The sequence below is a fragment of the Stegostoma tigrinum genome, chromosome 1 (genome assembly GCF_030684315.1).
Source record: "Stegostoma tigrinum isolate sSteTig4 chromosome 1, sSteTig4.hap1, whole genome shotgun sequence".
NCBI lineage: Eukaryota > Metazoa > Chordata > Chondrichthyes > Orectolobiformes > Stegostomatidae > Stegostoma > Stegostoma tigrinum.
In genome coordinates, this window is record NC_081354.1 from 67,705,274 (window position 1) to 67,719,330 (window position 14,057).

Here is a 14,057-nt window from a genome sequence, read left to right on the forward strand (position 1 = left end):
AGACTAATACATACTTATTAATTCTTTTCTGTTACTCATTTTCAAATACCTCAAGTGGTTACATTACAGACCACTTCTAATAGAATAATTAATCCTCCTTCCCTTCCTTGGCTTTGACTATTGTACACTTCAGGCCAAGGCAATAAGCATTAATTTCAAGATGGCTGAAGCGAAAGGAAAGGGAGTTGCGCTTCAATTGCATAGAGCCTTCGTTGCACAGTATGTAGAGTACCACATTCACTTTTGGCCTCTGCACTTCAGGAAGGATAGATTAGCCTTACAAGGAGTGCAGTGCAGATTCACTGGAACCAAACTTGAATTTAGAGAATTGAAGTTTGGGGACAGGTTTCATCATCTTGGGCTTCTATTGTTCTCAGTTTATGCAGAACTCTAGGCAAAAAGCCGTCTTTAAGCTGAATCATGTGGCTAATGACTGACCAGCATATATTTTTCTGGGAAGTTACTACACTTTAATGCTGTTTCTTTATTTTAGGTATTATAGCAACTTAACACGTAGAAATGGTTTGAAATTCACCCACATTATTAAAGATACTTTGCAGTTTATAAACTAGTTTGATGAAAACAGTAACCCACTGGGATATCTATGGTCAGATTGTTCCTTAATGCATTTTTAGGTTACTGACTCCATGGCAAAGTAAAATCACAAAGCGATGCAAATATGGAATAGTAAAGTTAGTCCAGTTTATGTAGACTTTTCCTCTGGAGAATGCAAAGCAAATACCTCTTTCAGATTAGGTTCAGATTCTATTGAAGGAAAGAATTGCTGAAACGAAAACTTAGGAGAATGAATACAAATCTTCAGAATGACAGAGCTTCAATAAGTGATAGATCTTCTACTTTCTAATTTTCAGTGTCTGCGGATTTCTGAGGGAGAAATCATATTCAATCACTTCATTGTTTTTTTTGAGGAAGTAACAAGTAGATTGGATGAAGGGGAATCTGTTCATATGTTGTACATGGATTTCCACAAGGCATTTATTAAGGTGCCAGATCAATCTTATCAAACAAGACACAAGCGCACAGTGTAAGAGATAAAATAATATATGAATTGTAGGAGCATCAGCACGAAATAGCTAACAGGCAGATGCTAAACAAAGCTGCAATCACTCTAAAGGTAATGAGTAATCCAGTACCAATTATGTGGATTCTAGGTTGCTGAGGGAGTAAAAACTCTGACAACTTTTCATCCTCCATGGACATGACAGTGGTGTCAGTAATAGGGGAATGAAAACATACACAAACTATTCAAAATGGGATGGATAAATATAACAACTGGCTAACCCTATTAAATTCTTTGAAGTAATGTTGTTAATGAGATAATGTTATTGATATTCCCAATACCCTTGAAGCATGTGGGTAAGTTGACAGTGTTGAGAATGTGTAAGATACTTGGCATTGTAAGTAAGGACACTGAATACAAGAAAGTAAAACCAAATCTTTACAGATCAGCTGGAGGACTAGAACAATTCTAGGTATCACACTTTAAGAAGGATGTCACGGCCTTGGAGAGGGTGTTGATGAGGCATACTATGATGAATCACAGATGTCAGCCTCTGAGAATTTGCATGCATACCTCCAATCCACTTAAAGGATGTTTCTGCACTTCAAATTGCACCTTGGACTGCACCAGTAACAATCTTTACAACATTGCTGCAAGGACACTGTGGGCTCAAGGACATGGATCCAGCAGTTGGAGTGAGTGACGCCTTTGGGTACTTTGCATGATGTCATAGCATTTACTCACGCTCAGCCTACCTGAATGCTCACAGCAGCCCTGCCTTGCATTTCCTTTTTGTATCTTGCCTGCTCAGCCAGATATATCAGGTTCATATCACTGCTGTGGTAACTTGTCATTCACCACAGATACAAAGCCAGGAAGCTGGACAAGGTTGTCAGCAAGTCAAGGCATTGCCTTTGGTCTGGGGGTCCGTGCACAGCAAGTCACGGGCAAACTCCTATACTAGCCCATTCACTTGGACATGGTCAGTTAGATGCTTCGGGCAGCTGTGCTGGTGGGGAGATGTCCCGCTAGTGAGGAGGCAGCTCCACAAACTGACTTGTGGAAAGCTTGGAAATGCTCAGGCATTTTCTTCTTAAAGCACTGAAGATTAGGGAAAAACCTAAATAAGGTTTTCAAAATTGTGAGGATTTGACAGCTTATATGGGGAAGGAAGGAATTCCTTTGCCAAGTGGTTATTCAGCACAGATCATATATTTCCTCAAAAAAGGCAAAAAAAAGGACTACAGAGGAAATAAATTATTTCACACAATGTTCTTTTCCCCAGGAACGGTGATTGAAGTAGATTCCATAGAAAATTTCAAAAGGTAGAAGTCATGTACTTGAAGAGTGTAGTGGCAAAAAGCTGGAGTAAGGTATCAAATTGGGATATTTCTTGCAAATAGCCTTTAGTTAATATTTTCCAAATTTAGGACCTTAGAAACTGTTACTACTTGTTTCTAAATGATTAGTTAGCTTTCACTCAAACTCTGCACTGTCCCCCTTTTCTTTAAGTCAATTATTGCAGGTCCTTAGAATCTAAGCAATCTTCGGACTATCACTAACTAATCTTTGCTGATTTTATGCCACATTTCTTTCAGTTTGGTCTTTTTTCAAACTTTTTTTATTTAGCTGCAGATGGAGGAAACTTCAAAGAGACTATTTCTCACTTAGATACATCTTTGCTGTGAGTTTTTAGCTATCTGTTAACACTGTTGTACATCTTGACTGTCCTAGCCTTTAAACTCATTTCCAGATCACTTTTTCTAAGTCTGTCTTCATTTCCTTTGTATTACTTTATTCAGGTATAAAACACTCGTCTTTGATCCATTCTTCTCCCCTTTGAACTGAATATGAAATTCTATCATGTTACTATTGCTGTCATCTAGAAACTCTCACCATGAAACTATTGATTAATTCATGTTGCATTGTTCACTACCACATCCAGAATTGTCTGAGCCTTGGTTGGATCCAGCATACACTGGTCTAAGGACCTGTCCATGCAGATACCTAACTAATTCAGACAAATGAGACTACTTTAGTTTGAGAAATTTGGTCGATATGGATGAGTTGGACCAAAGAGTCTGTTTCTGTGCTGTATAACTCTATGACTGTAAGCCTGGGAAAGGAGGCAATCTTAGCCAATCTGATTTACACAAGATTAATGCTACCCATTATTACTGAAATTCTTTTCTTATAAAACCATTTCTTTCTTCTTGTTTATTCGTTCTGACAGCATAATGATAGTTAGATGGACCAAAAACTACTCCCATAAGTAATCCAGTGTGGAGCTGGAGGAACACAGCAGGTTAGGCAGCAACAGAGGAGCAGGGAAGTTGATGTATCAGATCAGGATCGTTCTTCGCGATCCGAAACGTCAACTTTCCTGCTCCTCTGATACTGCCTGGCCTACTGTGTTACTCCAGCTCCATACTGTGCTAACTCTGGATCCAACATCTGCAGTTCTTGCTATCTCTCCTCCATGTAATCCCCTACCTTTCCTATTTTTTAAAATCTTTACTGCAAGTGATTCTACATCTTGTCTTTTTTTAGCTAAAGTCATCTCTATATCCTGCACAAAGGACAACCCTAACTAACAGAACCACCCCACCACATTTTCCAGCTTCCTTTCGTTTTGAAATGTCAATACCCTTCAGTATCTCAGTTCCAACCTTGGATGGCCTGCAAACATGGCTTGTAATGTCTATCAGGTCATACATATTTATATCTATGTGCGCTAGCAATTTATCCTTTAAGGTACATGCGTCTGCATTCAGTTCTGAAGCCTTTAATTCTGTCTTTTTACCATTTTTGAAATTTCTGGCCTTGTCTACTTATGCACTTTAAAGTATGTATACTGTGTCCCTGTCTGACACCTTTTGGTTATCATTATGCCTGATTGCTACCCTGCTTTAATATCTAATTGCTTCCCTTTGATTTACTGCATCTCCTCTCACATGATCCTTTTCTCCCACCAGGGCTTCTGGTCTCCTTTCTTCCAATTTAACAACTATTTCCAGTTAGAGGTACTCAACAAAGCAACTGGAGTAGAAATTAGCATGTTTGCAATATCAAATACTTCCAATACTCCTGTTTGTTTGTTAATCAGCCAACTGTTTAAGCTAACGAAATGTGAGGCTGAATGAACACAGCAGGTCCAGCAGCATCTCAGGAGCACAAAAGCTGACGTTTCGGGCCTAGACCCTTCATCAGAGAGGGGGATGGGATGAGGGTTCTGGAATAAATAGGGAGAGAGGGGGAGGCGGACCGAAGATGGAGAGAAAAGAAGATAGGTGGAGAGGAGAGAATAGGTGGGGAGGTAGGGAAGGGATAGGTCAGTCCAGGGAAGACGGACAGGTCAAGGAGGTGGGATGAGGTTAGTAGGCAGGAGATGGAGGTGCGGCTTGGGGTGGGAGGAAGGGATGGGTGAGAGGAAGAACAGGTTAGGGAGGCAGAGACAGGTTGGACTGGTTTTGGGATGCAGTGGGTGGAGGGGAAGAGCTGGGCTGGTTGTGTGGTGCAGTGGGGGGAGGGGATGAACTGGGCTGGTTTTGGGATGTGGTGGGGGAAGGGGAGATTTTGAAGCTGGTGATGTCCACATTGATACCATTGGGCTGCAGGGTTCGCAAGCGGAATATGAGTTGCTGTTCCTGCAACCTTCGGGTGGCATCATTGTGGCACTGCAGGAGGCCCATGATGGACATGTCATCTAAAGAATGGGAGGGGGAGTGGAAATGGTTTGCGACTGGGAGGTGCAGTTGTTTATTGCGAACTGAGCGGAGGTGTTCTGCAAAGCGGTCCCCAAGCCACCGCTTGGTTTCCCCAATGTAGAGGATGTCACACTGGGTACAGTGGATGCAGTATACCACATTGGCAGATGTGCAAGTGAACCTCTGCTTAATGTGGAAAGTCATCTTGGGGCCTGGGATAGGGGTGAGGGAGGAGGTGTGGGGGCAAGTGTAGCATTTCCTGTGGTTACAGGGGAAGGTGCCGGGTGTAGTGGGGTTGGTGGGCAGTGTGGAGCGAACAAGGGAGTCACGGAGGGAGTGGTCTCTCCGGAAAGCAGACAAGGGTGGGGATGGAAAAATGTCTTGGGTGGTGGGGTCGGATTGTAGATGGCGGAAGTGTCGGAGGATGATGCATTGTATCCGGAGGTTGGTGGGGTGTTGTGTGAGAATGAGGGGGATCCTCTTTGGGCGGTTGTGGCGGGGGCGGGGTGTGAGGGATGTGTTGCGGGAAATGCGGGAGACGCGGTCAAGGGCGTTCTCGACTACTGTGGGGAGCAAGTTGTGGTCCTTGAAGAACTTGGACATCTGGGATGTGCGGGAGTGGAATGCCTCATCGTGGGAGCAGATGCAGCGGAGGCAGATGAATTGGGAATAGGGGATGGAATTTTTGCAGGAGGGTGGGTGGGAGGAGGTGTATTCTAGGTAGCTGTGGGAGTCGGTGGGCTTGAAATGGACATCAGTTACAAGCTGGTTGCCTGAGATGGAGACTGAGAGATCCAGAAAGGTGAGGGATGCGCTGGAGATGGCCCAGGTGAACTGAAGGTTGGGGTGGAAGGTGTTGGTGAAGTGGGTGAACTGTTCGAGCTCCTCTGGGGAGCAAGAGGCGGCGCCGATACAGTCATCAATGTAACGGAGGAAGAGGTGGGGTTTGGGGCATTTCCACTCCCCCTCCCATTCTTCAGATGACATGTCCATCATGGGCCTCCTGCAGTGTCACTTTGATGCCACCCGAAGGTTGCAGGAACAGCAACTAATATTCCGCTTGGGAACCCTGCAGCCCAATGTTATCAATGTGGACTTCACCAGCTTCAAAATCTCCCCTTCCCCCACCGCATCCCAAAACCAGTCCAGTTCGTCCCCTCCCCCCACTGCACCACACAACCAGCCCAGCTCTTCCCCCCCACCCACTGCATCCCAAAACCAGCCCAACCTGTCTCTGCCTCCCTAACCTGTTCTTCCTCTCACCCATCCCTTCCTCCCACCCCAAGCCGCACCTCCACCTCCTACCTTCTAACCTCATCCCACCTCCTTGACCTGTCCGTCTTCCCTGGACTGACCTATCCCCTCCCTACCTCCCCACCTGTACTCTCCTCTCCACCTATCTTCTTTTCTCTCCATCTTCGGTCCGCCTCCCCCTCTCTCCCTATTTATTCCAGAACCCTCACCCCATCCCCTTCTCTGATGAAGGGTCTAGGCCCGAAACGTCAGCTTTTGTGCTCCTGAGATGCTGCTGGACCTGCTGTGTTCATCCAGCCTCACATTTCATTATCTTGGATTCTCCAGCATCTGCAGTTCCCATTATCACTGTTTAAGTTCCTCAGCCACCAACAGGTAGTTACTAATTGCTAAACCATTATATTCTGCTTGATCTACAAAAGGATTAGTAAGAACTCAGTGATAATGGGAACTGCAGATGCTGGAGAATCCAAGATAACAAAGTATGGAGCTGGATGAACACAGCAGGCCAAACAGCATCTCAGGAGCACAAAAGCTGACGTTTCGGGCCTCGACCCTTCATCAGAGAGCTCACTTTGGATTTGGGAACAGTATTACAGATTCAATCATTATGAAGATTCAGTTATACTCTGTTTCAAGTGAAAAATTAGCCTTCAATTTGGCTGCTAATCTCAATGAATCAGGCATCCATTTGGAACATTATGAGCTTACAATTATTTCCAGGACATTTAACTGGCCCAAATCCCATTCACGCCTGAGTCAACAGTTTAGTTGAATTAAGACTCATGGTGGTTACTTTATTTGTGACTGCAATTGTCACTCTTGCACACCTAAAACATCGCTACCTTCCCTGAAACACTTTCCTAACAGGAGAACTGGCAATATCCGAAACACAGTATAGTGTGTCTTTTTTAGAAGAAAAAGACGAGGTAGAGGAATAAATGATTATTCAGCTCTCTTTACTAGCCAGCACTGCATATGATCTCTAATATAAAGTAAGCAATTTTCCAAAGTGACAAAAATCTCAAGATATTTCTGTACAGTGCCTGCAAATTCCTCCAGTGCTGATGGGAAGTATGTTATAATATGTGTTTTCCTGCATTTTTGAACAACACTCTTAAGAATATTGTTGTGACTGCTGTTGCAAATCACTATCAATAACAAGACATTCTAAACTACACCAAGAAACCATTTTACATGCCTATGCTTAATTTATTCTGATTTTGGCATTTTTATCCTGGGATTAATGCTGTAGCTGATTAATTTGGCAAATACTTGCTTTGCCTACTACCTTTTCTATATATTTGCAATTTATCATTCCTCCCAAATGTATCTCTAACTACTGAAATACATCATTTTGAAATATCAATGCTATGTCCACAGCATAATTAATGTGCTTTAGCTTAAAATTAGCTCATTGTCTTTGACAAAGAGTAATGAAATTATGTTAGTTGTGTATTTGCATTAAAACTTATAGTCAAAAGGAAATGCTTTTAAATAGAAAATTAGATTGCTTTGTTTGATTTGGGGGTTTAATTATAACTTCAGTGAAAATTGTAAATAATTCAAATTATGTTACGGGGTTTGTAAGAATGGAATCTGGGATGGTGGAGATGGGGGAAGGTGTGGCTGAAAAATTAGGATGGAGGCTGGAGTTTGCATGCTGCTGCTTCCACACTTGCACTGCATTTAACCAGCAACAAGGGAAGTGGTTAATGGCCCTGCTGTACTCAGACTGCATGAGTGACATAAATGGTTAACTGAGGGTCTCTGTGTCCCTCTTCTGCAATTCTATCAGCAGTTGGTAGGGATTTTGAGACAATGGTCTCCCAGGAGCTCGAATTTGGGAAGAAGGTGCCAGCTGACCTATAAAGAGTCCCCCTGCGCAACAACCCTGATCCTACCACCAACCTCACTCCAACATCAACCTTCCCTTGCTCCCTAGGGCTTGTCTGACTTGCCCCAGTGACTCTCCCAACACATACTTTACTGCCAGGATAACATCTATGTAGTTCAGTGGCTACAGCTGTGATCAAGTACTCTTGATCTTCTGATTTGCTGGCAGGTCTTTAAAGGATGTAGGTTCCCTGTCCAAGAAATGGGAGCCCCAAAGGCAGCTCATTAGTTGCTGGGTGGACTTGAAATCTGGTCCAGCTCCTCAAAATGGCTGAAGTGGAACCGCCCATCATTTTCTAGTCACTCATGGGGACCACTGTGACTTCAGTCATTTTTGGTAACATATACAGAATCATTAATGGCACATTCTCAACCTTGAGGCTTTGCCTCAATTAGTGAGAGTCTACTTGCACTGAATCAGCCCTCAAGTATCATTAATCTTGGCATCTCCTTGAATTGGTATTCTTATGTAATGTCCTTATGAGTGCAGGATAAAACAAAAATATGGATTTTCTCAGCAATAACTAAGAGCGTACAAATGGTAAACAGTGGGGCTGGGATTTGCAAAGTGCCACAGGACTGGGTCCCAGTGCAGCTGGGCTTTGAAAGTTGTTGTCTCAGAGGACTTCTCATCATCCCATGGCTCTGGGGCAGTTCTGAATTTTCAGCAGGCCAATAGTGGATAAGATGCTGGGAAACCACTTGACTCCAATTAAGAGCCCTTTCCATTGCTAAATGGACAAAATTTTCAGAATATTTCCTGGCAAGCCCAAACAATCATGTGAATGACAGCGTGACTGTCAGGTTCACTGTGGGATCCAAACAAGTTTCTTTGGAGGTACTTTTATGAGGAAACTATGAGGCATTACCAGCAACAGCATAAGTACTGGCCCTTACTTTGTCATGTTTGCCTCATCCTAACTCCTGGCCTTTGAATAGCTGATTGCTCAAATTGAAATGGTCACTCTCAAGATGTCTTCAATCTACCTTTGCTATTTTGCCAACAAGGCAGCTCCCACCTCCTGCTGACTCCTGAATTAGACGAACTGAACATGAAATCACGTCTTATGTTTGGGGTTGAGGCCCAGAATTCATCCAAATGTCACGTTGCCAATGCCTGAATTGAAAATCTGGTATTCATTTATTTGTGAGACTGTCTTAAAAAATGAATAAAATCAGTTGTACTACATTATCTTGGAAAGTGAACATTTTGGAAGTAAGCCAAATCCATGACGACATTTATCCTGCCTTGTTCAATTAGATTTTTTAAACAATATTTTATAAATCTTTGTTCTAGTAAATTCTTGGAGGAATTAGTGAAGATTAATCCAACGCACTATAACATTTCTAAAAGTTTAAATCTATGGCTTTTCAATAGTCGAATGCTCATGGCTGTCCTTTTTAATTATTTCAGCTGATGTACACACATTAATTTTAAGTTTATGTTTCTCTTGTCCATATTTGTCTTCTTTCAAATGTTACGTTAGTCATTCTAAGCATGGAACAGGAGAACTCCAGTTCCAACACCCTACAGAAGTTACTAATTCTATGGCCTTATAAGGATAGAGCTTAGTGAGAGTTCACCTAAAATCTTCAGAATATTTTTTCTACAGAGGCCAAAAAAAAATCTGATCAATGTGTCAAGTTTGCTTTAGTAGACAACTGGATTATTTTACAAACAAAAACAACTAAAGCAATTTTTAACAGTTCAGCTTTTCAGTTGTTTCTCATCTTCACATTTGTCAGCATTGTGCTTCAGCACAAACCATACTTGTTCATATTCTAATATAACAGGAACCAAAGAAAATGTTATTTTAGGATCCAAGACAAAACATTTTGGTACATGTATAAATTTAAATTTCTGTTATTTCAGACTCTTTAATTACTTATTGAGTTGCACAAGTAAAGGCCTCCTGACACTAACTTTCTTGTATTGCTGTAAAGAGACACAGATTCAAAACTTTTTGTTTCACACACATGAGGACTGGGAGGCAATAAACAAAATTTTGGAAGGGAACACAAATTTATACAGCAAGACAAGAGGGTGCTGATTGGTTGAACCATTGATGGCATGGGATGTAGCAGGAATTGTTAACTGTTAATTTTAGCTGATTAAACACAGACCAAGAGGTAGATTCAGAATGGTCACTGCATTAAAATGGGAAATGCAGCAGGGATTGGCAGTCTCTGTAACCCTCTCCTCAATGAAAATGGTGCAGTATGTGGACAAATGACATTTGTCTGCAAAGAACAGGATCCTGTGTGTGAATATGTGTAGCTTCTATGACATGCATACTGTGAGCCTGACTGGTTTCCTGTGTAATACTTAATAGAGTCAAGATAACTTAGTAGACACAGTCTAATAGCGTGATAATCTGAGGTTTAAAAGCACAGGCTGGTTGACCACAATCAGCATGCTGCAGGCCGTCCAATAGGAGTTGTTTGATATGGCCCATCAGCCCATCGAGGTAAGTGGCCTACATATCTGATATCACACTAGCACTGAAACTCATATATCACATTAATAATAAACATAGTAGGCAAAACACACTTTTGACTTGACAACAGCACTATGTAACTGGGGAAAACATGTTGTTTACTACTGCAACTACTATAGAAGAACATAGTGCTGACTTTGCCCAGCAATCATTTTCTGGTTATAGAATCCCTACAGCGTGAAAACAGGCCCTCCAGTCCAACGAGTCCACACTGACCCACAGAGCATCCCACCCAGACCCATACCCCTATAACCCACATAATCTACACATCCCTGTGCGTGTGTGTGTCTGTGTGAGTACGTGTGAGTGTGGACACTGGCTTAGTGTGTAGGTAATGGGATGAGAAGCCATGAGAAAACTCACTAAGGGCTAATGGATACAGCTACACCACCTATAACGCCTACACTGCAATCTCGTCCTTCCTCCATCCCCACCCCCACTCCATACACACACACGCACACACAAACACACACAAAACTGGTACTGAGTCAAATTTGGTAAAATGAACACAGAGAAGGGAGAATCTTCAGTATTCTGTCTATCCTAGTACAAGTAAAAGTAGTTCAATATTCATGTTGCATGTGTGCAAATTTCTAACATCTATACATGTCTGCATACAATGCATGAGCTTATTTACATTAGAATATATTACATTTCAGTAAAACTAAAAGCCTTAGCATTCATTAACCACTGTGACTGAATACATACTCACTACAGTGGTATTACACGTTCTTCATTTCTCCAGATAGTGATTGAACAGGAGTATGTTGGTTTAAGGACTGTTTGTATAATTGAAATTCAAGCCTTACTAGTAGAGTATATGATTTTCAAGCTAATTACATTTATTATGTAAGTACTATTTTTGTGAGAATGTAATGGCTTTATGTAATCGAAGACACAAAGTTGCTATAAATTATACAGCAATTAAAGCAATCCAAAATAAACATGTAACAATGGTATTGTTTTAATTCAGAAAAGGTGCAATTATAATTGACATCAAAAAAAGCCTCTCTCCATTATTTCTTAGATAATAGATAAATGACTTGCACTGAAGATTACTTGTTCTAGTTTGAGGCTATTAACTGTACTCACCTGGCCAGCAGACGAGGGGCTGGCACAATTCTTCCTGTAACAAGCCAATATGTGGGCTGTTTGGTTAACCAGTATCTCTCGAACAGTCTTTAGAGGTTGGCTTAGAATGGCTCTGTATGCTGGGTGAAACAAGCAAAGAAAAAGTTTAAAACCTGCCAAGGAAATCCTGCTTTCTTGCACCCAAGTAATACAAGAATAATTATTATGTAAATTATAAGTGATCAGTCTAGACAGGATTCAGAAAATATACATTTGTCGAGGCTTCCCCAAAAAAATGCTGAAATTATCCAATTCATTGATCCTTCATCAAAAACCCGCTTTTCTGAACTGTGCCTGCAGCCAATGGATTCAGCAGTATACTTAAGTCTGGACATGCAAATGAAGTTGCTGCAGTAGGACTATTTGATACCAAGCACAGAACATCTAACAGGAAGCAGCTAAGTGTCAAAAAATAATTTATTTTGTTGAGCAGTATTTTTATAAGTTTCATGAAGGGCAATATCAGAACAGAAATTGCTTCCAGCCTCACCTTGCTAAATACAAATTTCTCCCGTGCACAGAAAGGCAGGGGAGGTTGGTTTAAAAAAAAACTCATTTGCAATTGAACATATTTTGTAAATAGAGGCAGCAGTTGCAAAAAAATTGAAAGAAGGGATCACATCAGATGAGTAGAAAATTGATCTCTTGTAGGCTATGACAGAAATGTCTTTCATAATATCTTGGGATTCCTTGATAATGCACATAAACATATTAATTTGAAGCAAGAACAGGTTCTCACGGTGCTCTGCCATTAACTACGATCATTGCTGATCTGACTACTATACGTTTTCACCAGTCACAGATAACATTTCACTCCCTTGCTTATCAATAATTTATCAACTTGTAAAAAACCAGTAAAACTGGCAAACACATACTGGTCTAAAATAGAGGTCCAGTATAACCAATCTGTTTATTTCCAAGAACAGCGGTTCTTTTTCTGCTTTTTCTCCTTCTGGTTTAAAAATATCATGCCTTCATCTAACCACTTCGTCACCTCATCAAAAAACTCAATCAAGCTTGTGAGACCCAATTTCCTATGCACAAATCCATGCTGACTATCTCTAATGAGTCCTTGCCTTTCCAAATGCATTAAATCCTGTCTCTCAGAATCCCCTCCAAAGACTTGATATAAGGCTTACTGGTGTTAGAGTTCCCTGTCTCTTCCTTGCAGCCTTTCTTAAATAATAGCACAGCATTTGTGACTCTCCAATCTTCTGCCACTTCACCCGTGATTGTTGATTCTACAAAGATCTCTGCTAGGTGCCCTGCAATTTATTCCCTAATTTTCCAAAATGTCCTGCTCTTGGATTCTCCTAGAAGAGAAAGTATCCCTTCTAAATACACTCTGTCAAGAACCTTTGAGATCATTTATGTCTCAATCAAGTTGTCTTTCACCCTTCTAAGTTTCTTGAGATACAAACCTAGCCTGTCTAACTTTTCCTCATAGGTCAATCATAGGTTTTCTGATAGTAGGAACTGCCGATGCTGGAGAATTTGAGATAACACGGTGTGAAGCTGGATGAACACAGCAGGCCAAGCAGCATCAGAGGAGCAGGAAAGTTGATGTTTCAGGTCCAGACCCTTCTTCTTACTTCTGTGTTCATCCAGCTTCACACTCACTTTCTGAACCCTTTCCAATGCATTTAGATTCTTCCTTAAATAAGGCAACTGATATTGTACACAGTGCTCCAGCTGTGCTTTCACCAAAGTCCAGAACAACTGGAGGCTAACCACCCTAATTCTGTACTCACATCCACTCACAATAAATGACTAACATGCAATGACTTTGTTAATTTGTATGATAACATGTGATTCATGAACTGGAACACATAGATCCCTCTGCATCTCAAAGCTCTAAAATCCCTCACCATTTAGATAACATGTTTCTTTTTCAATCTTAATGTCAAAACAGAAAAAAATCCCATTTTCCCCGTACTATATTTCATTTGTCACTTTTTGACAACTCATTCAGCCTATCTATGTCTTTCTTTAGCCTTAGTGTTCTCTTCATGCCATCAGCAAATTTAGCAACTATATCTTGTATCCTTTCATTCAAGCTATTTATAGCAAATGTAGGAAGTTGAGGCCTCAGCACTAACCTTTGTGACACACACTTGTTACATTGTACCATTTATACTAAATCTGTTTCTTCTAGATGGAAAATCTTTTAATCGTGGCAATATGTTACCTCCTACCTCATGACCTTTTATTTTGCACAATAACCTTTGAGTTGGCACCTTATTGAATTCCTTCTGTTAATCTAAGTATTGTATCAACTACCTACTGCACATGCTGTTTATTCAAATAACTCTAATTTGATTAACTATAACTTCTCCTTCAAAAACCATGTCGTTACTCTGCCAGATTACAGTGAACATTTCTGAGTGTATAGCATCTTTAACATTTTCCCCACAACAGATGCTACATTAACCGACCTGTAGTTTCTTGCTTTCTGTCTTCCTCCCCTTTTGAATAAATGAGTTACAATCATTATTTTCCAATTTAGTGAAGGCTTGCTTAAATTTAAGAAATTATACGTTAATAGAAACA

The 14,057-nt window shown here is 41.0% G+C and overlaps 1 protein-coding gene across 1 annotated transcript in view; it reads right to left on the reverse strand.

The window, feature by feature from the left end:
• The window catches only part of LOC125456254 (protein transport protein Sec24D), a 196,665-nt gene that overhangs the window by 21,755 nt on the left and 160,853 nt on the right, over positions 1–14,057 (reverse strand). Inside the window, exon 19 of the mRNA XM_048539223.2 lies at positions 11,469–11,587. Within this exon, the coding sequence (XP_048395180.1) occupies positions 11,469–11,587 (119 nt within the window). The remainder of the gene's footprint in view (positions 1–11,468; positions 11,588–14,057) is intronic.